Source organism: Thermobia domestica, chromosome 5 (genome assembly GCF_964235325.1).
Source record: "Thermobia domestica chromosome 5, izTheDome1.hap1.1, whole genome shotgun sequence".
Classification (NCBI taxonomy): domain Eukaryota; kingdom Metazoa; phylum Arthropoda; class Insecta; order Zygentoma; family Lepismatidae; genus Thermobia; species Thermobia domestica.
The window spans coordinates 294313388-294338848 of record NC_137458.1 but is presented as its reverse complement, the minus strand read 5'-3'; the positions used below and the strand labels follow the sequence as shown (position 1 = coordinate 294338848).

Here is a 25461-nt window from a genome sequence, read left to right as displayed (position 1 = left end):
ATTAGTTGAATGTTTCTGAAAATGTTTTGCTATGTCATCTTTAACAATTTCGTCTCGATTGTTTTTATAGGGAATCTTATGAAAGAAAACAATGCATGGCTTAAACTTAATAACTGCAATGATTACGCCACAGAACAAATAAAAATTCCTCAGTCAAAAGGAAAACCATCATAATGCAATAGGATAGGATTTAATAGAAAGAAAAAGAAAAAAGACAAGAGTCTGGGACTGCTAGTGGAAAATTATTGTCGCAAGGAAATTATGAAGTCTTTTAATCACTGTCCTTCACACACGGACGACCCGACGCGTGTTTCATCTTCCATCTTGGTTTTCCGTTTCCAATTAAAAACCTCCCACCTGCATCTTTCTACTTACAATGTCAATTACTAACGTAAATGGATTTTTTTCCTCTTTTGATGCGTTTTTCAAGATTTTATAAACAGAAGTCATTATTGTAGTTATACCCAAACATCTTGGCAGTGTATACCCATTATTCAGCTACAAGCAAGTGCCATGAAACACTTTCTTCTCATAGGATCAATCGCGTTATTTTGTACAATTTCGTCAGCTGTAAGTACCAATATTTCTTCTTATTAGAATAAATTAATGATTAAGTTATTTATTTATTTATTTATTTATTTATTTTTTGCATATTAATCGAATTATTATTCGTTATTCGGACAGTAATCTATACGTAGTATCGGCGCCACTGTTACAAATATGTATATAATAACTGCTATTTAATAGTGTGTTTTTATTTATAAACGGCTCAGTGGAAAGTAATGGTAAGACATTGTCACTGATTCTACGTGCTAAAGATTGAAAAAAAAATCATAATTCTCCTTAGATCAAGAATTTGAACACAAAAATTCTAACTAACGTTTTGAGAAACATGAGCAGTCCAATTTTTGTAGTCTAAGTGACCATGTACAGTACTTGATAGTTAATTTCCTGAAAACAATGTATATTCATTAATCAAACTTGAAGTTAAGAACTATTCATGTTTCCTAATCAAACTTGTCATTAATCCCTCCAATCAATCAAACTGGAACAGTCCTTCCTTCATGAACTCCCGCCAGAAGCTTTATTTTCTGACCGCGCGCAGGTTAGATGCTAAAATACTGGTTTGGTTTGATTAACATGCATCAAGGTTTTCTCGATATACATAATAATTAACTTACCAGTAAAATTTTTATGTTACTTGCGCTTTTTTCAATGACGTAATTCATTTTCTAAACAAGACATAATTACTATTTAGGAATAGAAACATTGTTAATTTGTGGAACTCTTTAGGGAATTATTATTATTAATAATTACAACGTTAGGGAGAATACCTCTCATCCTCCAGGTAATTTGCACATTAAGCTTAGAATATTCGTGACGGTTAAAACATACGTTAAAATATGTTCTTTTATTTAGTAGAAGATTGTGTTTTATTTAATTATTTTATAGATTAGTATATTTTGCGTAGACACAACATACTAACATATTTCGCTTAGGCACAATTAAATATATTATTTTTTCATTTTATCAAGATTAACTGCACAACTCAAATTAAATCTGAATTTGCTTGCACGTAGCAGCGTGTATCATATGAGGTGTACAGAAGCCTAGCATATTTATTATGTCTTTATATCATTTATATTCGTATTTATGTGCATAGCTTTTTTTTAAAACTCCACTTTCAGAGAGCTTTTCAAGTGAATTTATAAAAACAATAAAAACACTGCATTATTTCACACTCCGAAAATATGGCGCTCTTGTAATCCATTAGTAGCAAGGGCGCCCATGTTGTGGTTTCCAAGATGGGACAACTATAAGCGACGTTTCAAAAATAGTTTCAAATTTTGCTGTAACTAATGTAAAAATTCTATTGGATTTTCGATATTCTGATCTACAATTTCCTCTAGGGGGGGCGAGCGCCCCACCTTGCCCCCCTGATGGGCGCCCTTGATTAGTAGTGTTGTATTTTTGAATAATCGATATGTTTTAAGTGACTTCTAGTGAAAAATCTTGTTTTGATTTTCACTTGATGACATTGCTTACACACTGAAACAAACAACAGGCGACTTATTTTTATCATACAAACGAAACCAAATGACTGTAATATTTTTCATTGTACAAGTTTTGTTTTTAACAGACTTAAATTCCGATTGTGTCTCTAATGGTTGTTTTATAATTCTATGGGTCAGACAGGAATTTACTGGTGTTGGGGTTCTGTGTCTTGTCAATATTTTCACTGTTTTGCTGATTCTAATCTGGAACATAGAAATAAATACAACAGCACTGTACATTACTAAAACCAAAACCAAATTTATATCTCCTCCCCATGAATTTTAATAAACTTCATATATGGTGGTACTCTCGCTTTGTCAGATATTCAAACACAGAGGAGCAATTTTAAACTTTCAAAAATAAAAACTTTGTGTTATTGCGTTGTATTTCGCCGTAAGTTGACGATTTCTGTATAGCGACAAGCTCGTCATACATTTGAATTTTTTTTACAGATATATGACAAAACTGCTGACAAGTAAACCTTACGTTTGGGTGAATCGAGTTGCTGATTGAGACATATATGAGAAAGCAGTACTAAATGTGGTTAGTATTTCAGTGAAGTTGTAGGTGCGAAGCTTCAGGGGTTTAGGAGATACAGCTACCAGAACACCACATGGAAGTACAGAATAGTCTTCATACAGTTGGAGGTAAAAGCCCTGTAAGACCTCTTGCAACAACAAAAGGTGAATAACAAATATATGGGTACATATTAGGACTAGGGGGAAGTCATATAGTAAGGGTATACCTGACGGCGGCCATCTTGAAATCCGCCATTTTGAATTAAGTTTAAGTTTTTAAAATAGGAATAGGGTTATGTGATACATGATTTAAGGCGCAAATTTAATCAGAAGAACAATGGTGACGTTAATTTTGATTTACGCGCAACTGGTAAAAAGTTACAGGGAAATTAAATATTGTTGCAGCATATGTATTAATCCTTTATCCCACCTTGTAAATTTTGTGTTAATGATAATAATTAAATAAAAAGCAGGTGGATGAATATTAGGTCTATGGTAAGAGTTGCCTTGATGGCGACCATGTTCAAATCCGCCATTTTGAATCAGACAAAAGTTTTAAACAAAACGCATAACATTGACACCTTATTAATAGCAAATTTTACCATAAATCCAACGGTATAACCGTGCTTTATCATTAACCAGCATTTATTATCGCATAAACAAGTTGCTAAATTAAGGAAAAATGAGCAAAGTACAATTGAGTCATAATTGAACTTGGGTCTTTCTTCCAGAAAAGTCCTCAATTAGTACAATCAATATGTAGTTCAGAAAAGAGTGCATGACTTGCACAAATGCTCTGCTCACAGTGAGCACACCTGACAAAGGCAATCGCGTTACTCTTAACACATTTGTCGTTAACAATTTCGTCAAAGCAGTAGTCGTAAGGAGCGATCCAACGTCCAGATTCTTCATTCAAATATCCAGCCTGATTGAAAGCGAATCGAATCATATTGCGAAAACGAGGAGCACTGAACTGGTAAATTGTAAACGACTGAAGTTGTATGAACCTATCACGATGCCATATGTTCACGTCACTTATTAATATTTATCCACCTGCTTTTTATTTAATTATTATCATTAACACAAAATTTACAAGGTGGGGTAAAGGACTAATGCTGCAACAACATTTAATTTCCCTGTAACTTTTTACCAATTGCTCGTAAATCAAAATTAACATCACCATTATTCGTCTGATTAAATTTGCGCCTTAAATCATGTATCACATAACCCTATTCCTATTTTAAAAACTTAAACTTAATTCAAAATGGCGGATTTCAAGATGGCCGCCGTCAGGTATACCCTTACTATATGACTTCCCCCTAGTCCTAATATGTACCCATATATTTGTTATTCACCTTTTGTTGTTACAAGAGGTCTTACAGGGCTTTTACCTCCAACTGTATGAAGACTATTCTGTACTTCCATGTGATGTTCTGGTAGCTGTATCTCCTAAACCCCTGGAGCTTCGCACCTACAACTTCACTGAAATACTAACCACATTTAGTACTGCTTTCTCATATATGTCTCAGTCAGCAACTCGATTCACCCAAACGTAAGGTTTACTTGTGAGTAGTGTGGTACATATCACGTAAACTTCTGCGTCGTAAACACTGGTTGATTACGAATATATACAATGAAGCGGTTGCAAACTAATTTCAAACTACCACCCTCTTCTCAAAGCTTAGTTGCTTGATATTTTTCATGAATTTCAAATACAATTTATAACATTGGAAATATAGAAAATCAACCACCTAGTATTTCTAAACTATTATTAAATAAATTATTAGGTTCTTCTAGTTTTTCTTTCTTTTTTTGCCTTTTTACATCTCAGCAAGCTATACATTTTCTAGTGTTACTCATAACTGCCTGCTATTCGCCAAAAAAAAAAAAAAAAAAAACGTTTAAGTTTTACCGGTACGTCCCACCGTTATGCCGGCTAGGCTAAAGGAGACGGTGATGATGAGAAATTAATGAAAGTGTGGAATGAAGAAAGTAGGAGGAAACGGGAGAACAAAAAAAAAAAAAAAAACACGCAAACGGTGTTTACCCACCACAAAGCTCACTTGTCGCTAGCTGGGGTCGAACCAAGGACCCCGTGCACCAGAGGTGAACGCTCTACCACTGAGCCACCACAGCCTCTGTCTGTTATTTGCATCTTCACATTTCTGAAACTTGCTTGTTCACAGAAATGTGTGTATTATAACTTTATTTGTTTCTTTCCAAAATTCTCTTAGTCTATTATATAATTTTTACATATTCATTGTGAATATTTTATACTTTCTAATGTTGAAATTTTTATTTTCCTTCATACATATATTCCAGAATGAGGTGTGCGACTTCCAATCAGAGCGGGACGTTGAGAATATAATCAACAAATGTGGTAACAAAAATAATCCAAAAGTAAGTAGCATTTTACTACATTGATCTAGCTTTCTTAATTGGATATATCATCATAGATTTATCATTAACTCAGAAATTACTAATATGACAATACATATATTATAGTATACCATACACTACATTCGAATGGAAAGTATTATAAATGGGATAAGGACAAACATGAAACCTATCAGAGGTGCCAACCACAGAGAACAAAATGATCGATTTGCGTCTTTAAAATTATCGTATAGACCTATTAGAAAAAAAAGTATCGTATATTCGTTATGTAGTGATAATTATAGAAACAAGTATAATACTACTAATAATAGCTATAATATATAATAAACTTATGTAGTAATCTTCAGTTGCGACTCGGCTCACTGTCCTCGCCATTTTTAAAAATCCTTATTAACGCTCCTCTGAACACAAATAGTATTTCCATCCCCTCGTAAACGTAATTGAATTTAAAGAATTGATGCAGTGTTGCCATTTACCAATTCTCAAATCATTATTGATTTATTTTTAGCGGAAATGACTGTTAAAAACCTCAATGTGCATGTCTTATAATTATTCAATGCACATCTACAATTTACTTGCACATTCAAAAACCAACAAAACATGGGTTGTAAAATTATCGTATATTCACCTGTCATTGCAAGGGTATTATCGTATATAGCATTAAGGCTTCAATTTATCGTATATCATAATAAATTATCTTATAGTTTGCTAGCCTGAAACCTACTCTTGGACCACTGAATTCATAGACATTTATCAATTTAATGGAAACACTTGAACTTGAAAACATTTTAGATGTCTGGGCTGACAACGGTCAGATAGCGACCGCAGCGCAGGCTGTTGATGTGGTGTGTTAGGGAAAATTCCGTACTACGTGAGGAGTAATAGAACAGCAGTGTGCAGTGAGCTGAGCAGACGTTCACAGTGTGAAATGGACGACTTCTCTTCTTTATAAAGAGGACAAGTTTGTGGTGCTCGGTTATGTAGTGCTAGCGTGACAAAAGAGGCAAGTATGTTGGGTGTGTTGCAAGGGACTGTGTCCAAGATGGTGATGACCTATAAAACTCACGGTAAAACTACATCGGTGTCTTGTCTTATCTTGTGTCAGGAATCACCTCCCAAACATTGTCGATGTTGTTTTGAAACACCCTGTATATGCAAGATGTTACTAAAGAGTGCCGAAACGTTCGAAAGCTGGTCTCACTATGGTATAGTTCTTAAGATATGGTAAGAACTATAGATCAACTTGAATGTAGAAATACTTCTTTTCGGCGCTAAGACTAGCCGGAAATTTATCGGAAAATGCGAAAACTGTCCTAACTGGAATTTTTGTTAGTTTAACGTCCCACGTTTACGCCCTTTAGGCCAAAGGAAACACGTCTCAAGTCAAGAACAAAATGTCGATTGGAAGAGAATCTTCATTATTTTTATTCGTAGATTTTATTAATGTCTATTTAAATGTGGTGCAAGGGCGAGGTAAGGGAATCCTTAAAAGAAATTAGAGAATGTCATGGGGCATTTTATTAAAACTTAAAAAGGAAAATATAAGAATAAACAAGTACCGGTACAATATTTTAGAGTGAGTATAAATCATAGTGCACATTAGTGCAAGTTAAAGGCACATCTCTTCCGAATTCAAAAGAAGAGATGGACTTTGATTAAGCTACTTTGTCTAAGTTCAGAATAAACTCTCAGTGAAAGAACTGAAATGAAATGAAGTTATTTAATGTCTCACGGATATGCCGTCTATGGCAGTGAAGATTTCAGAAGATTTTGGGTAAAAAGTAGTACAGTACAAGCCCGCAACCAGCCACAGAGGTTTGGGAGGGCCATGAATATGTTAGGAAGGGCAAGTCATTAAATATTCTCTTACCAATAGCTAAATTGTGTTTTTTTGTATTAATAATAGCATTTTGTGTTAAGGTTTGGAGGGTCCATGAAAAGTTTAGGGGGGGGGCAGTCCCCCTAGCCCCCCTTGGGTTGCGGGCCTGGTACAGTACAACGAAAATACTGGAAATCAACAGTGAGCAGCATTCAGAGGAAGAATTGTAATTTTGATATATCAATGAATCAATCAACAAATATACTGATGCGCAAAATGTAGAATTTTGATACAGTGTCCTTGGTGCGAAAACGATAAGCACGTTCTCTCAGCTTCATTGTAAGAAAATGTAGGTTATTAATAATTTGTATGAATTCATGATGTAACTTGGATTTATGTCTTAACAATTATTAGATAATGAAGTAGTGGCGTATTTAGGGGGGTGGCTTCCGGGCTTAAGCCCCCGAAATCTTACTTAGTACAGTAAAGTAAATGAAATATCTTGCAAAATTTTCACATTTCCAGGCAAAGCCCCCCCCCGAAACAAAATCGTAAATACGCCACTGTAATGAAGTAATTCAGGTAATTCTCTGATCCATCAAAAACATAGGTCTAAATGTGAAAAAATAGAGCTAAGTTATCGTACATTTATCACTTCGTTCGGCCAGGAAAGAACAGAGATTTGAAGTGATACTCAGTTTTATTGAAATGCGAAAATTGGAAAAAAATGAAAATTGCACCTTTTGTACCATAAACAACTTGACATGCAAAAGTCTCATGATGTGGTACTGTATAGAACTTGTTCTCAGAGCTCAAGTTGGAAATTTCATTTTGCAACTTTAGGATTTTAATAAAACTTGGCATCGTTACAGATTTCCAAAACTCCTAATTTGAAGTTCATCGTATACTTCAAATGAAATAAAATCTTTCGCAATTTTACGTTCCACGCAAACATAGTAGGGCAAAAATTAAAAAAAAATGCTCAAAACTAAATATCTTTTAGAGAAATTGAACTGGAAACTTTAAAAAATTCGAATACTCCCTAGTTTCACCCAGAGTGTCAATGCTTAAGTCGGACAAGAAAATATGGTCATATTAAAAGGTTGAATAACGAAACAACAATGTGGAAAAGAATGAAAATCGTGTTATATTTCAAAATTAATTTTCGATATTCTAATGATGCCTTCAATGTATGAAGAATTGCCTTCCAAGAAAAAAAAAATCGTAAAAATATCCACATCTGATAAAATAAATGATATAATTATGTTTAAAAGAATAAAATTTTTACACATAGGGGAAGGTGGGGTAATAAGATACAGGGGTAATAAGAGACAAAATTACTGGTAGTTTGGTTTCCATCAGAAAAACCGGAAAAAATTCCACAGTTTACTGTACCTTTCTGTGTACAAGCCTAAAAAAGTTCAATGCTTTTAGGCAACTTCTTTGCCCTCGCGTCTCCCTTTCAAAAAGTGTCTACCAAAAACTTTTGTTACCTAAAGTCATTCTTTTTCGTGAAGATTTTTTTTTTTTACTGTACAGTATTAGTGATACTTCAAAATTGAATTATTCCAGTTTTTCTCTGATAAATGAGCTTGCCAGAAAATGCGTGTCTCTTATTACACCATTTTTTTTTCTTTGTCGGAATAATAAGAAACAGTCGTTTGGTCTTTCCAGGTTCACTAACTGAAAATTAAAATTCCACTGGCCTCCTCATGATGCTACTCAGGAAGTGAATAAAGTGTTTATCTTTTATGGTCCTGTAATTTTATTAGGAAATGTTCCGTTCATTGTTAAAAGAGCAGAACTTGTCAATATTAACAGGCTTTATTTTGTTAAAAAGAGAGAATGTTTGGTTTAAAAAGTTTTGGTCTAGACCTATTTTCTATTTTTAGGGCTTAAAGTATCATTCCATTATTGTTAAAAGTATTCACGTAGGCTATTTTTCATTTTGGTATAGTCTATTTAATTTTGTATAGTCACTGTAGCATAAAAAATGGTTTTACAATGTAGGCCAGTGGCGGCGATTAGGAGGGGGGACAAGAGGTGGCAGTTGCCCCCGCAATTTTTTGAAGTGGCCCCTTAATGTATATAGTTTCATTTGGAAATGTGAAGTTTTGGTATGTATTACTGGTTCATAGAAAAAAATGGTGTCATATAATATTTGCCGTTGCGTGAGTACGTATTGATTATTTGTCTTCCCGTGGAGAAAGCTACACGAACTTCGTTTTAATTGCAATTCAAAGCAATTAATATTGCAATTGCGTAATTCTTTTAATGTAGTAGGATGTGCTAGTAGTGTTTACTGTCTCATTTTCTAAGAGTAATAACATACCTTTAATGGCATGTGTGGAATTTCATAGATATAAAAGTTGTTCATTAATCTCCTAGTTTTAATATAACTTATAAAGTACAAAACAAGCCTCATTGTTCATTACTGTGATTGATATTATCCTTGCTCTTTATTTGTTTGGCAAATTTGTTATTAAATAATCTGGTCACACAATTTTCCAGACAGAGTTCTAAGATGTTCATGAGCAAGGAATCAAGCCTCTTCTTACAGTTTTGTTGTTCAAGAGTACAAAGGGCTAGTACCTACTTGCGTTGCTCTTGTCAAATTACTTAATAAAATATGAAATGCAATACGGTATTTTAACTGAAAAAGATAGTATCCTATTAATTATACAACTTTTCGTCAAACAGTGTTAGAAACAACCAGAAAAAATAACATTGATATACAAATATTTAGATCATGTCTTGCCCCCCCCCCCACTTTTAACGTCAAATCGCCGCCACTGATGTAGGTCCTACCTTTTTAATTAAAAAAAAGATTTATATGACTACAATGTGTAATTTTGTCATTTCAAAATGTTCAGAATGAGTGAAAGGCTGTAATTTGTTTAGTTTGTAATTAAAAGCATTCAACTTTCAATGCAAGTACGACTTTCACTAACCTTAATTTTCACACGACAATTGACAGAAAAGTAGCAAGAATAAAAACATGTAAAATGGTAGGGCAATAGAATACATCGTAGGCATATCCCTTGTAAGCCCATTTAATAACAAGGCACAGCATGAAAAAAATCTGGGCAGCGTCTCTTATTACCCCGTGTTGGGTAATAAGAGACAACAACTGTTTTTTTTTTTTTTTTTTTTTTTTAACGCAGTCTTCCTGTAAATTGGGAAGAAATACATTGTAAAACAATTTTCTATTGTGTTGCCCAGTAACAGAATCAAAATCAGAAATGTGACTTGAAAACTGTTAACATTTTAAATTACTTTTTGCCTCTTATTACCCCATCTTCCCCTATTATCTTTTTTAAAAATCATAAATAGTTCCTCAGACGTTTGCCTAATATATTTTTTTAACCAAATATTCATGTAGATAATGAGCGACACATACTTACTTCTTGGTGCTAAGCTGAAATGACCATTTCTGCATCGATAAAAAGAATATTTAAATAATAGTAATAATAATGTGACGAAATATGAAACGAAAGCGATGTTGTCAAAACTATTAATTAAAATATATGAACATGTATATTAAAATACTTACATTGTTAGTACTAATCAATTTTGATGGTATGGGCAGATCTACTCATTTCATCATCTACTAAATCTTCAGCGTCATCGCCGTCATCTTCAAGTGATTGTTATGCGTATCCTGAGAAAGATTTTCCATAGAAATGCATTCCATGTCCTCTCGATTATTTACATGGCAAGAATGCGAATGAACTAGCTCGTTCTTTCAGTTTTAAGTCCCACGGTTATGCCGGTTAGGCTAAAGGAGACGGCGATGATGAGAGATGAGTGAAATGGTGGAATGAAGAAAGTGGGAGGAAACGGAAGAAACCCCGAGAAAACCCGTGTGCACGGTGTTTGTCCACCACAAAGTCCACACGGCGCGAGCTGGAATTGAACCAGGGACCCCAAGCACCGGAACGCTCTACCACTAAGACATCGCGCACCGTACATTGACCAGAACAAAACATTCAGATTCATACTCAACTCAAGAAAATAAAAGAAACATTTTTTTTTTTTTTTTTACATGAAAATTTACTAAATATTTTAGAATTTTCCTACACTTTCTCATACTGCAACAATGTCCCACAGTCTTACAATGAACAGCTTTTTTCACACTCGAGTTCTGATGGCCCCAGGTGGCAACTAACACATATTGACTTAGTCCAGGAAAAAAATAATAAAAATCAAATTTTAATGTCTCTTTTGTTTTTGCCCACTGTGCCACTGTTATGCAGTGTAGGCTAAAGGAGATGGTGATGATTATGACAATGAGTGAAATAAAGAAAATGGAAGGAAACGGGAAAATTACCGGAAAACCCATACACACGATGTTTGTCTACCACAAATTCCACTTGACGCGAGCAGGGGCTGAACCAGGGTCTCCCATGCACCAGAGATGAACTCTCTATCACGGAGTCACCATAGTTCCAATCCTACTCCGTCATAACGGGTGGCGCACGAAAAACCAATCTGGCACGCCACAAGCATATATACAAAAATATGATACATACAGAGCGCAAAGGTTTGGTTAGTGAAATGCACTTACTTTACTTACTTTCTTACTTTATTTACTAAAGTGATATTGTATTGTCTTTTACAGTAGATGCTGAAAATTACTATATTGTGTTTCAATGCATTTTTGTGTGCGCACTAACAAGTTATTATGGGTTTTCCTCGTTCACACCAGGGAAATGCCGGGGTGGTACCTAACTTATAGGTCTCAGGCCGCTTCCTTCCTTCCCTTTCCCCGGATAGTGTACTCGCCGAAGAACGTCATCAGGCCCGTATCCAGGGAGGTCATGGGGGCCTCCCCCCTAAATTTTTGCTGCCCCCTTAAAAGTTTTACAGTAGGCTTGCAAAAGAACTATAATATGGTGATGAACTATCATATGGTTTGATCGGGTCCCCCTTACATTTTTGGGCTGGCTACGGGCCTGGACGTCATTCCTCAAACGTGACGGGCTAAATGGCCATAGATGCCGAAAGCTCAGAAATCTAAATCCTAAATCTATACTTTGCGCAGCTCTGCCGCATCAATTGCCAAAATCTTATTACGAATATGGTCCTTCATGTCTACTAATGTTTTTGGATTATTTTCGTACACTTTCTTTCCCTTTAGATTATTCCACAGATAAAAGTCACAAGTGGTCAGGTCCGGCGAACGCGGCAGCCATAATCCTTTACTGACAGTTTTTCTCCCATTAATCTTTCATGAATTAGTGATAGTGACTCGCGTGAAGTGTTTACAGATGGTGACTGAAAACTGATGGTGACACTACACAAACGTTGTTGCAAAAATAGACGATAAAAAAAGTTGTCGCTACAATAGATGATAATGCGCAGTCTGCCTGTCTGTGGCGGACCGTTTTCTGTTAGCCACCCGGGATATTATCTTTAATCGAATCAAAAGCTTCTGTGTAACTATTCTGAAATGATCAAAGGTCTATGAGAGTAGTATAACACATTTTAAAATTTAGGAGCTGAATCCTCATTGGTAGATTCTTTGGAAACTCAAAAGATGTCACCTCCAGATACCAGCATCTATACTTCGGCTGCTGGTCTATGTTGTCTGTCACAGAATTTTAAATTTGAATTTTTGTTATGACTGATTTTTGTCTGTATAACCAGTGGCGGATTTAGAAGGTAAAAACTGGGGGGCAGCCAGGAAACAGACTATGATAAGTACATGATAAGGTTACTATAAACTTTCAAAAATATATAAATAATAGCTTAAATTTTTTTGTCACTCAGAAACTGAGAGAAGGACTAAGCCCACCCGGCCCTGGCCTAGATCCGTCACTGCATATAACCTGTTGAAAACAATACCTAGATAGTGTGGTGTGTAATTTAGTTCAATATGTTCTGCCATGTAATATCTAAATTATTCTCATTTTTCTCCACAGTGTTTGGTGCATTGCGTGATGAAAGAATTGCAAGCGGTAAGTCTTAAAATATTTATTTTGAAGTTAAATTCTTCACTTCACAATACAATGTGCCAACTTGCACACAATGTTAATTTCTAATTATTATTGATTTAAAAGTAAATAAGTCAAATAAAACTAATTTTCGAATCATTTTTGTTTTTTGAAAATATATTGGGTGTATCGAAAATCCGGCTCCATAGGCCAACTTCGTTATAAGTGAAGACATGAAAAAATGAAAAGTCATTGGAAATAGGCGGTTTTCGCTCTAAAATTATAGATGTTTTTCCAGTCGCACCATCTGTTTCGACTCAACATTGGTAAGGCGGCCTATATTAAGTGAAAGAGCAATGTTGCGAGTTGAACAAGCTTTCTTGGATGGCCCCCACCAGGCCCGTATCCACGGGGGGTCTAGGATGGCCGTGTAATGTACCATTACAGTTGAAAGTAATGGCAACTTTTTTTACGCACCCTGTACCTAGTATTTTTTTTACTTCGATTTCGGTTTAATTACACAATTTATTTATTCTCCTTGCTTCAAATTAAATGTAATGAATCGAAAGGTTTCGTTAGTAATCATATTTTAACTGAATAATACATCTATTTATATTTTGATTAATTGTAAATCCCATTTTCGCATATACAAGTTGAATAGTTACAAGGTTTCCCATTCTGACGTCATACCGAAACATAGTTCCGTCATTGGATATAAATTTTCTTAATTTCAGAACAATGTAGATTTTAGCCAGGTACCTAAACTTTCCCTCACCCCCTCTCAGTAGTCCATAGTCACTTTCAGATCCGGTTATATCTGGATTTGCCAAATTTCTATTCGCATTGTAATTTCCGCGGCTGGAAGACTCCGACCTCATTGGTGGAATTTTCCAATCCCTGTCGTTTTCGGCGCAATGTTATCATAATAATCGAAGACACATTAAGAGGAGTAACCTATATTTTCTTACGGCTACATATCTACCTAAAGGACTAGGATTTCGACGAAAGTAAGGTAAAATTTTAGTTTCTCTGCCATAGTAAACGCCGTATGATGATTTAGGAGCTGACAAACTTCCATTTTTCGTTAAGTGAACTGTAAAATAAAGGAGAAATAGGAACCACCTTTTCAGACACCATACTGCTCGTCATCCAAACCGAAGCATAGACAGTTTATAAGAGTGATTTCCTTTTCTTTCAAACAGTAAAATTCAGTTAGGGATTAGGGACATACGACCTGTTTTGTGTATATTTTTCTTGTATTTGGTAAATGTGTTTTTTTTTTTTTAGTAAGTGCATGTACTTAGTAGGTTTCATAACTGTAATACTAATCAGCAGAATGGCAGCTTAAGCTAACAAAAAGGGGCTCCTATTTCTCTTTCCAAATTGAACCATTTCTAGCGGAGAAAAGGGTTAGTTATTGTTTGTTTTAGGGCCTTTTCCCCTCTCAGGGGAAGGGTCCCTCAATAAACTTTGTTAAAGTGCCCCCAGGGCTTCAAATTCTAGTAAATATGTTTTAAACAATTGGTCAGGTCAATTGGACCTAGGGTTAACTCTTCTCATTTTGCCCCATAAAGTTTAATAGAGCCAACTCGATATACCAACAAAGGAGTACTTTTCCTCAATACGCATGTAATTAAATGATGCTTGCTTAGTTAGTATTTATGTGTAGTATTTATAGTGGTGTGTAGTTCGTAGTTCTGTGTGAGTGCGGCGTCAATTTAGTACCATTTGTCTAACTCGAAGTATACTAAACGAGAGTAAATATTAGATTTCTGATTCATAAGTACAAGTATATATTTCAGTACACGGTAAATTATGTCTCCACTACAGCGCCATCGTGTCCGTTTTCGCTAATCAATTGTTTGTTGACATTACGTCATCGCCCAAGTTAGTGATCTAGATTGTTTGATTTTGGCCCCTTATTTCTAAATTACATCCCGTGGACATGGTTTTCGGTTCAAATGAGTGTACGTTTTGATGAAATAGCATGAGATCTCGTAGTTCTGAAAATTACAGCTCGCTAGGTCAAGTAGTAATCGAAATATCCACTGAAATCAAGAACGCCTATTTTCTTAATAGCCCACATGATGTTACTGTTTGTTTCAAAATGTAATATTAAATTCTCTTTTCCCGTGGCTGTAGAAAAATTCCATTGTTGCTTTAGTTTTATCAGCACATCAGAAATAAAATCATCGTTGACAATTTAACTTTCAGTGTGTGCACGCCTGACTTTTTTTTAAAACAAAACTGCGAAGTAAATATAATTTGGGTGCTGCGAAACAAAGAGTCCGTGGTTCGATGAATGTTATCGTGTAGTAGTTTAAACGTGACGGATCGTGATAATTATGTGTTTATTAGTGCGTAATGTAAATATGTGTATAGCCTGCGTGTAAAATGTATGAAATAGAGTGTCTGTAAAATATTACTTCGTGCGGAAATGAGTAAATAATAATTAAATGTAACGATATAATAATAATACGACATAAAATATGAATGAGATGGTAGGACACCCGTACTTAAATGAATAGGCCCAGTGTATATTCTATATGGAGAATATGAATATGTTTACTAAAAAAAATCTCTCGCGTTTTGACTTCTACACCAGTACATTCATCCAACCGAGTTTGCTATTGGATAGTAAAGTGTAGTTGGGAATTGTATGTTACTTCGCATTTAAGTACCTCATACTAACAGCACCGGATCTTAAGCCTTTCATCAGATATGGTAGCATCATGTGGGAATTACTTTTAAAGGTCGACAGAAATGATAATTAAGAAAAATAACTGCTATATCAGGTGATCAACGAAAAGTACAGGTTTGGTCATTTGTACCTTTAACATTCATTGACTCTCCGAGATTTTTTCTTCTTCTCGTTGCTTACCGTATTTATCGTGCAGTGTTCACATAGCTAACAACTTAGATCGAACTATCTGGTCAAATCAACCGCTCCTAAATTAATATTTATGTCCATCGCGTACCCGAACGTCGACCCATGACCCTCTTAAGTATTTTCGTTTCTTTTCTCAGTTTAATTAGTTGATGGAAATTAACGACGTCCCAGACTTTGGCATGTCTGCGCAGGGCAGCCATCGGTGATGTTTGGTCACTGAAATCACCGATCCAAAATTCATTAACATTTTAATTTTTTTTTTATTTTGGCAAATTATCATTAGGGATATCTTACCTATTACTCTAGTTTCATTACTATTCTGGACTTTCTTAGTTTCCAAGAGGTCGGATGGTTTTTTTTCTCTTTGAAATTCTAAGTTAGCGCCTTCTCTAACCTTCCGGTGGATTCCGGGATCTGCAATGGCGTTGACCGGATACGGTGAGTGGTGGGATTTCCTTAAAGCCTTTGTCTTTCCGAAAATCCCATCGAGGACACAGACTCGTCTCGACGTTGCAGACTTGTTTTTCGGCTATTTGGTAAGCCGAACCCCTTTTGGCATAAAAGAGAATATTTGGCTATAGTATGTTGTATACGTAAATTCGACCACTTATCTTTCGTAGTTGTAGTGTTCTGTCTCCTCTTTTTACCTATGCTTCTATTCCTTCTCTAAAGTTTTTTTTTATTTTGTCAACCTTCCCCCCCCCCGTTTTGAAACTCATGACAACATACAATGTTCATATCACTTATTGAGCTCCTCCGTAGCGTACGCGCCTTTAGCGTGGGAGACCCGGGTTCGATTCCCGGTGGGAGCTCATGTGGTTCGGATTCCACGTTAATCAGTAGGTCCACGTCTCATATAGCCTCTCTGCTGAAAGGGACGCTAAACTAAAATCAACTCAACTCATATCACTTATTTTGATCGTATGTGCTAACTGAGACATCGAGGAATACAATTCGTGGAGGTATTTCAGCACGACTCAGGACCGTTTTCACGATACTCAACCCACCATGGTTTCAGATTCCTAGAAACTTACTTGTTATTCATCGATCGTACAAATTATATCCATTGCTACTGATTTCTGGTTTATTTTCTATTGATTGGTTATATGGTATGTATGTATTAGTAGTTTGGGCCCACTAGTTTCAAATAATCTTGATTTTTTTCTCTGTATATACATCTATATATATGTACTTACATAGTCTGAAAAGTTACGTGCCTGCTCTATTTGTTGTATTTCCACCTCTTATGTCAACTTATTAAATAACACCAACTATTTCTTTATACGCGGATCTTTAGTAAATTGAGAATTATTATTGATTATCGGGTTTACATATAAAGTTCAATGTTGCAACCTTATGAGAAAAAAATTTGTTAGTCAGGGTTTTTGTTTATTTTGAGCCAAACAAGCGTGAATACTTGTTGAATGTAAAAAAGTTATGTAGAATTTAAACGTCGACGAAATACTAAGATTGGTATTAGAGTGAAATTTATTATATTGAGTAAATTGAATATATATATATGCGAGTATGTATGTAAAGGGCTCGGTATTTACCCTGGTTGTTTTAGGTTGCCATAGATTTTTGACACCCGACATTGACCGATTATTTGTGATGTTAAGTATTACCGCATAACTTATAATTAATAACACCTTACTGATTTGTTAGTAATGTTTGTAACTATTAAATTTTTTAATACCATGTTAAATATTGCATGTAAATAGAACAAGTAGCAGGTCGTAAGAAAAGTAAAAATAACCCTAATCCTTATCCAAATTTATTTTGCGAGATCATAGTGAAATCAGTAAACTTCGAAACAGTGCGCCCCACCAACAAATCCTTCTATCAGTAAACTATGAAGCAAATCCTTCCCCTACGATCGGAAACCTAATCATTTGTCGTTCGTCAGTTCAGTGACTAAAACCTTTTGACTCCACGATCTATACTAAAAAAAAATTTTTTAGTGATCTTAAATTCAATGAACTGAAATGTGGTCAATAATTTAGTAATGTGAATACAGGACCTAGATAGGTCCAGAGACCTAGCTCTATTGAGACATATAGTATTATGGAAATATGGTCCCAATGTCTGAGATTGGATTCGATAATGTTTTTTTTTAATCTGAATTAATTTTGAAATTTTATACCAAGTGCGTCAAGTGACGAAATGAAAATTTTATGTATAATATGAAGAAACTAATTTATTTGTCTGTCGTTAAGACAAACGATTAAATACTCTCATGGACACCAATCACAGTGAATAGAGAGAGTAGAAAAAGGAGCTACTATCGACGTGAGAACAAAGACTCATAAAATTGTCGAAATTTCTCCTCTTGGGACAGAGACTCAATAAAATGCTACCAATTTTTTTTAAGATTAATTAACCAATTATATATTTCTTTCTTTTCTTTTTCACCATGATATGTATTCATTGTACTGAACATGAAATATGTTTAATGTTTAATTTTGATTTTTTTCCTTCTCTCTTCGTCTTTCGTTTTGTCGATTTTTTAAAAAATGTAATCCAATTTTTTAATATCTCTACAAGAGAAATGTGTTATTTGATATTGTTGAAAGTAACAGATTTCTGTGCATGCCTATGTATTATTATTAATATAATTTTTTTTTAAATTCATGAATCAAACTTTTTCTGTTATGTCAAACTAAGTTTTCTTTTCTTGAAATGTAATAAATGTCTATAGAGATGTAGGTAGGTTAGTTTAATTCAACTAAATACAACCTGAAGTATACATTGTCCTGTTTGAATGTGTGTGTGAGTGAAATGTAGGTTTAGTATTAAGTGCACCAATTTTTTGACATATATGTGTGACTTAACTATAATTAATGGTAGTTGGCAATTAAAGTCGTTGAAAGTCAATACTAACTTAATTTAAGTTGGCTCTATAAAGGAAGCAAAGAGGACCGAAGTAGCCTGAACGAATGATCATCATGAGAGAACTTTGAAAGTCAAAATCTTCGACAAATATATGTATTACTTTGATTTTTTTTATTCTTCTCTGTGGTCAATTCTAACATGCCGTCCGCTTCATCGTTTATACTTCAAGTACTGGATACTCGTCAAGAATTTTGGAAATATTTAATAAACTGTTAAATTAAACTTTCTCATCTATCTCGGAGTTAGATTGGGATAATTCGGTAGTTGGAGTTAAATGGATCTAGGTCTGAGAAGTATGGGTTGACATGTGTCTACCTTTGATCACCTTAATACCAAATACTCACCCAATAGCTCTTGGAAATAATCCCAATTCGATAATTATTCACTTTCCTTTACAATATTTCTCAAAAATATCCAGTAACAGTTCCCTTTTTTTTCTTCTTACTTTCTCTATTTTTCTTCTCTTCTTATCCCAACTTTCTCTTCTCTTCTTTACTTCTTCTTCTATTTTAATAAAACTGAAAAGGGGGTCGTGACTGGGAGTTCCATATATAATAAACACGGTCATGTATTTATTTATTTTATTTTCTTCAGAAGTCCGATATAAGAGTTTTTTTCGTTTTGGTTGAACCTTGTAGGTTCGAAAGTAAGAAATGAAATATATATATATATATATATATATATATATATATATATATATATATATATATATATATATATATATATATATATATATATATATAATTAGACATAAGCTGATAGCTTCATGAATATCCCCCCACCAGGGGTGAAGGGTTCCCACTCACGACTATCTCCATGCATCTCATTTGTTACAGAGCTTTCTCTTTTTTTTCTCTTTTCTTTTTTTTTCCCTTTTCAGCCGGCTCCCCCTATATTTTTGCTAGTCCCCTAAAATTTTCACGGTAGGCTTGCAAATGAACCATAATATGGTTGTATCGACCCTCTCTAAATTTTTGGGCTGGCTACCGGCCTGACCCTCACCATAACAACAATGCAGTAGCCCTATTATTGGAAAATGGATTCGAAGTTTCCTCACCTAACAACGTACACGTTTTCCGTACCCTTACGCAGGTTCGTAACAATCGGCGCAATGTACCGGGACTCTCGGACGAAAAGGTTTCATATCTACTGCTTGAAGCACATATTACTTACTATAGTGACTCGTGAAGCCTCGGCACTACACTAATCATAGAACTACTTGGCATCACGTGAGATGCATCGGGAGAATTCGGAACGGTTCGTGGATCTGCCTTCCGAACAGACTTGAGGAAACGTGAAACAGCATTAACTGCACCAACAATGTTGCCAAACTCAGAAGACACGGCGAACGAGCAGCAAAAAAAAAAAAAAAGCACTTATAGAAGTATACCACGAATACTAACAATTGTTGGGATTAAACAGTGAAAATAATATCAAAACTATAAAATAACGATAACAAAAATAAACATGACGACCGGGACACACCCTCGTGTTCTTTTGGGTGCTGAAATTGTTAGATCTAGGTCAAGCTTCACGACTGCTTGCGATCATTATACTGAATACTTAAATTATCCTGTTATTTTGAGATATTTACATGATCAATTCCTGTATTGTTAATGCAGTAAGGTATATAGCTATCGTGCTTCAGGTTTCAAACTCTTATTCTTGAAAATTATTCGCTAATTTGGGACCCCTAACAAATGCCGTCCTGCACCCGGGGCCCCAGAAACGACTTGTAACGGCACTGATCTTACGTTCCGTTCGAACTGCCTGCTGAACTGGCAACATTGCTTTTTTTATTTGACATAGGACACCTTACTAGTGTGAAACCCAAACGGCTTGTGCAATTGAAAAAAATAAAACTATTTTAGATTGGAAACCATCTATAAAGGTAACCAAGAAAATTCTGTTGCTTTTTTACCCACCATTTTCGAACATCGATATCTTACCTAATACGTATCTGCAAGATCAAAAATAGTTCCTATCAGCATCAACGACCTTTTGCCAACGTTCTGGAAGGCCATGGATTCCATCGCGGTAGAACTTGGTGGGCCGTGAAGCGAAGAAGGTGTCAAAAGTGCATTTTGTACTTTTACTAGGGATTTGAACTGGTGTCCTCTAAGGTGATTGTCCAAGGAATGGAACAGGTGATAATCGGACGGTGCAGTATCCGGGAAGTATGGCGGATGCAATAGTGTTTCCCATCCAAGACGTAGAATAGTGTACCGGGTCATCCTAGCCACGTGGGGCTGAGCGTTGTTCTGTAACAGGAGAACCCCTTTGTGATTCAGAAGTGCTTGCTCCAGACTTTTGAGTTTTTCTTGAACACAGCTCAACTGCTGACACTACATAGTTGCATTGACTCTGACCAGCTGGTAGCAGTTCCCGATGCACGATGACGCGAGCAGTCCACCAAAAACCAGGAGGACCTGCTGGTGCAGTACTGGTTTCGGCTGTTTTGAAACCGGTTCATGGGATGCAAACCAATGATGACAGCGCCGTGGAGCTTCTTACAGGACCCACTTCTCATCATATGTCAAGAAATGGCTCCTTCCTCAGACGAGACAACAAAGAAACACAGGTGTCTGCTCGCGTTGCCTTCTGGCTTGGAGTCAACTCATTTGGGACCTATTGACCCAATTTGTAGTGCTTCCCAAGTTCATGGAGGTGCTGCCGAATAGTTTCTCCACTCACACTAAATTGTAGTCTCAGTTCCTCACATGTTCGCCTCAATTTCTGCCTGAAGATCTTCATTTTGTACATGTGTTGATCTTCCAGCACGTGGTGCGTCGTCGAGTGTTTCGTCACCGACCTTAAACTTGTTAAACCACCGCTGCACTGTCTACGACGTAGTCACGACACTCTCACCAAAGGCCTGGCATATCTTCCGTCTCGCTGCAGCGGCGTTTGACCCCAGTTTGAACTCGTACAGTATACACGCCATTATGACGCTCTGTGGAGGTCCCATGTTCACACTGTCCTGACGCAAGTTCACGGTGTAACTGAACTGCCACAACCAGGTAGGATGTTGGATATACCCATATCAACAACTGCCTTCGCCGTATCTCCATTCGCATTCAACTCACGGTGTGAGTGGTGATTGAATACAAACCTCCACAAAAAGCGAAAGAACATTCTTGGTTATCTTTATATTTCCAGCAACTTTCCTCTTTTTCCATTTTCTCCCGATCTTAAATCATAACAGAGTTGGTACATAGCCCCAGACTTTTGATAAATTTGACAACAATATTGAATATATTAAATTAATTAGATTAACATTTTTAATTAAATAGCTAAACGATGATGACTGTCCTGAACAAGATCTTTACGAGAAGATGCTAGAAAAGGAAGTTGGCAATGAAGAGTTACGACCCAAAATGATTGAAATTACGAAACAGTGCTTTAGTTCTACTCCACAAGGTAAGACTTCTATACTTTAAGTATCTTCTTGATCAATAAACTTACCTACTTTTTAAATAACAAGTTTACTTAGGGCAAAAAGCAATATCTTATTTTGTGGACGACCAGAGCTGCCCATGGTAGCCCTACAACATTATAAAAGAAAATTAATAGGTGTAACACTATAGTTTACATTAATAAGTTGATAACTTATGGTCTTCTTTTAATAATAGAAGTTCCTCAAAATTTTTCACAAACGTAAATACGTAGTAAGATATATCCGTTATCAGCTCCGTATGTAGTCCGCCTCGATTTCTTACGAGATGGCAACGCTGTAGAAACCGCTGGCTAGTATCAACAGCAAGTATCGTATATCTTATATCGATATGTATTCACGTTTGCTCCGTCGTAACAGCCTACTAATGGGCTTGTAGGCTAGTAGAGTTATCTCTGAGTTTGTCGGTTTCCGTGGGCAGAGCGACAGAGTAACATTTTACATTTATTTATTTATTTATTTATTGAACAAATTCCCAGATACAACATAATTGTGCCATTTTACACAGGGAAATGTCAACAAGCGGGAAAAAATAAAAAGAATTAAAAAATAAACAACAACAATAACATCAATAGTATTAACAAAGAGTGCACAAGTAATATTATTTAGCCAGCATGCGTTTTATTGCTCTTTCAAACACCGGGTAGCTCGAAAAAATGTCCACCTCACTTGTTAGATTATTATAATAGGTGGGTACTCGGTGAAAAAGAGACTTCTGTATAATTGTCAACCTAGGGCGTGCAAGATGGAATAGGTGGGTATTCCGGGTTTTGCGGGAAGGGACATGTAAGGATAGTTGTTGAATTAGGGTTTCTGATCTTAGGTTCCCATTTACAACCTTATGAAGAAACTTCAAATCAGAGTTATTTCTGCGTACTTCCGGCGTTTGGATATTAAGATATCACAAAATTTCCTCCTTAGGTAATATTCGAAGTGCGGGAACACGAAAACGTACTATTGCAATAAAGAAATTGAGAACAGACTCAAGTCTAGAGAGATATGTAGGTGCGGCCATGGCCCATATGGGAGAGCAGTATTCGATCTTGGGTGCTATTAGAGTTTTGTAGAATGTTGTTAATGATGCCACAGTACGTAGTTCAGTGAAACGGTAAAGAAGCCCCAGAATACGCATTGATTTCTTAACTATTGAGGAGATGTGGTCAGAGAACGAGAGTTTCGAATCAAAGATGACACCAAGATCATTATGACTGGCAGAATGTGTTATAGGGGAATCGTTAATATTGTATTTGGTGGGAACAGGAGACTTTTTCAGAGTAATTGTAATGGCATCACATTTCTTACTGTTAAGTCTCAATTGCCATATTTCACACCAGTCTACAAGATAATTTATGTCTTCCTGTAGGGCAATTGTGTCATGGAAACATGATATTTCTATATATAATTTGCAATCGTCAGCAAAAAGCAAGAGGCCACTAGGATTAACTGATAGGTGAGAGTAGAGATCGTCCATATACAGGACAAATAGCAGGGGCCCTAGTACGCTTCCCTGAGGCTCCCCCGAGATCACAGGTTGGGGGTTAGAAGTCGCCCCTGAAATAACAACTTTCTGTTTACGGCCCTTTAGATAGCTGGTAATTAGAGAGAGAAATTTACCATGTACATTAAACCTATTGGAAAGCTTGTGGAGAAGAAGAATGTGACTGACAGAATCAAAGACCTTTGAAAGATCAAAATAAATGACATCTAATTGAGTATTGTTATTTATACATTGAACTGCACAGGAAAGAAGAGTACTTAAATTTGTGAGACTTGAGCTTTTCGGTAGAAAGCCATGCTGAGAGGTGTGAAAGGACATATCAAATATTTAGGGGTATCTGGGACTCGATTGAAAAATGGCTTGTGGAGCACCATCTAGCGAGAGAAGAAAATACTACGAAGAAAAGTGTCAATTTTTATTTCTGCAAACATCTTTGTTACAGTGTAGAGTGATTATAGGTTTGTTTGTAAGCCTAAAAGGCAGGACAATAAGTGGATTTAAGACTAAATAAACAAAACAGTTTTAATAAACATTTGTAGAAAACTGTTTCCATACGGATTTGTAAGTTGCCGAAAGTTCGAAATATCAGCATCTGAAACATGCTAATTCTTTTGCCCGTATAGTACTTATTTTCCACTATAATTACCCAAAAGGTACCCAAACCTATTGCCAGATTATTAGTTATATTCCTTATTTTTCTCCGTTGTTTTAGTATTCATTCTAAAAAAAATAATATTACAATTATCTATTTAAATATTGCTTATTCTTATTCAAATTTATTATATGTACTTATTTTTCTTGTTTAACTTCTAATAAGGTGACAGTGATTGCTGTGACTACGCTACAAATCTATGGCTTTGCAAGAAAAAGAAATTAAATGATGTAAGTATACAAAATTTACTTCATAATTCTTATAAACATTGATAACAAGCAGCTTTACTGTTAATTTCAAAAGAACGAGCTCAACAACACCGGATACTTTTGTTTCATTCCTCAAATGAAGAAATTAGCTACTAGTGTTTAAAGATTTAGCTACTAAGTTAAATCAACGAAAGATTTAATCGGTCTTCTTTCTGGATGTTAAACTGTGCTTATAGGTCTATTGTTGCTTTCTGTGCAAGATTAGTTTTGCCAAAAAAGTACTATTTTGTAGCCATATGCATGCTGGGCTATTCTCAATCTGTATGTGATAACAAAGTCAACAAAGAATTTGCACCAATGGCTACATCCAGGGCCGGATTTAGGGGGGTGCAAAGGTGCACGTGCACCCCCCTTCCTTGTAAATATACACTACCTAAAGTGAGAAGCTAGCAGTGAGTTTTGCAAAATCAATAGTTTCAGTCAATTTCTGAAGGTTGGAGAAAAAGAATTGATGTAGAGCAGACACTTAGCATTTCCAAAGGAATTCCTCATTCACGTCACAGATGCATAAAAGCATTTTAAAAACTCAAATTTAATTCAATTGTACTGGTAGTTATTGGTGCACCGCCCGCTCTGAGAATCCTGAATCCGGCCCTGGCTACATCCTCTACTGAACCCATGATTCATACAATGGAAGCACCGTTTCTGTCATAACATCTACTACAAAGTTGAGCTCATGAATAACATTTCTGCTATTACATCCCATTACAGACGACTCCGGGAATAAAATGTTCACATTTCGTATGTGGTACACTTTATTTTTACTTGAAGGAAAGCTACATTTAAGGATCTGATTTTTTTTTTTTCTATAATTTTCTTTAATCTGGAAAAATAATTTCTAATATTATTAACTTTTTACTGATAAAGTAGATATTTATATTAATATTGTAATTTCAGATTTGCAAATACGAGCGTTAGCTGGTCGGATGGAGAAGAAAAGCAGACCTAGCCCCTACAAATAATGCTACTAACAATAATAATGGTTCTTCGTTATACAATATAAGTATAATAGAATATTATCATCATCTCCGATTATTCTGTAATATTAGCTCAATTCTGAACAACAATAAAATATTTTATA

General features: G+C 35.5%; 1 protein-coding gene across 1 annotated transcript; it reads left to right on the top strand.

Moving 5' to 3' along the window:
• The first annotated feature begins 329 nt into the window (after nt 1-329).
• Nucleotides 330-25461, top strand: LOC145684919 (uncharacterized). Its single transcript, XM_081757271.1, has 6 exons — nt 330-570; nt 4896-4973; nt 12714-12749; nt 21801-21927; nt 24277-24341; nt 25278-25461. The coding sequence occupies exons 1-6, from the start codon at nt 514-516 to the stop codon at nt 25296-25298; spliced, it is 384 nt and encodes a 127-aa protein (XP_081613397.1). The 5' UTR covers nt 330-513; the 3' UTR covers nt 25299-25461.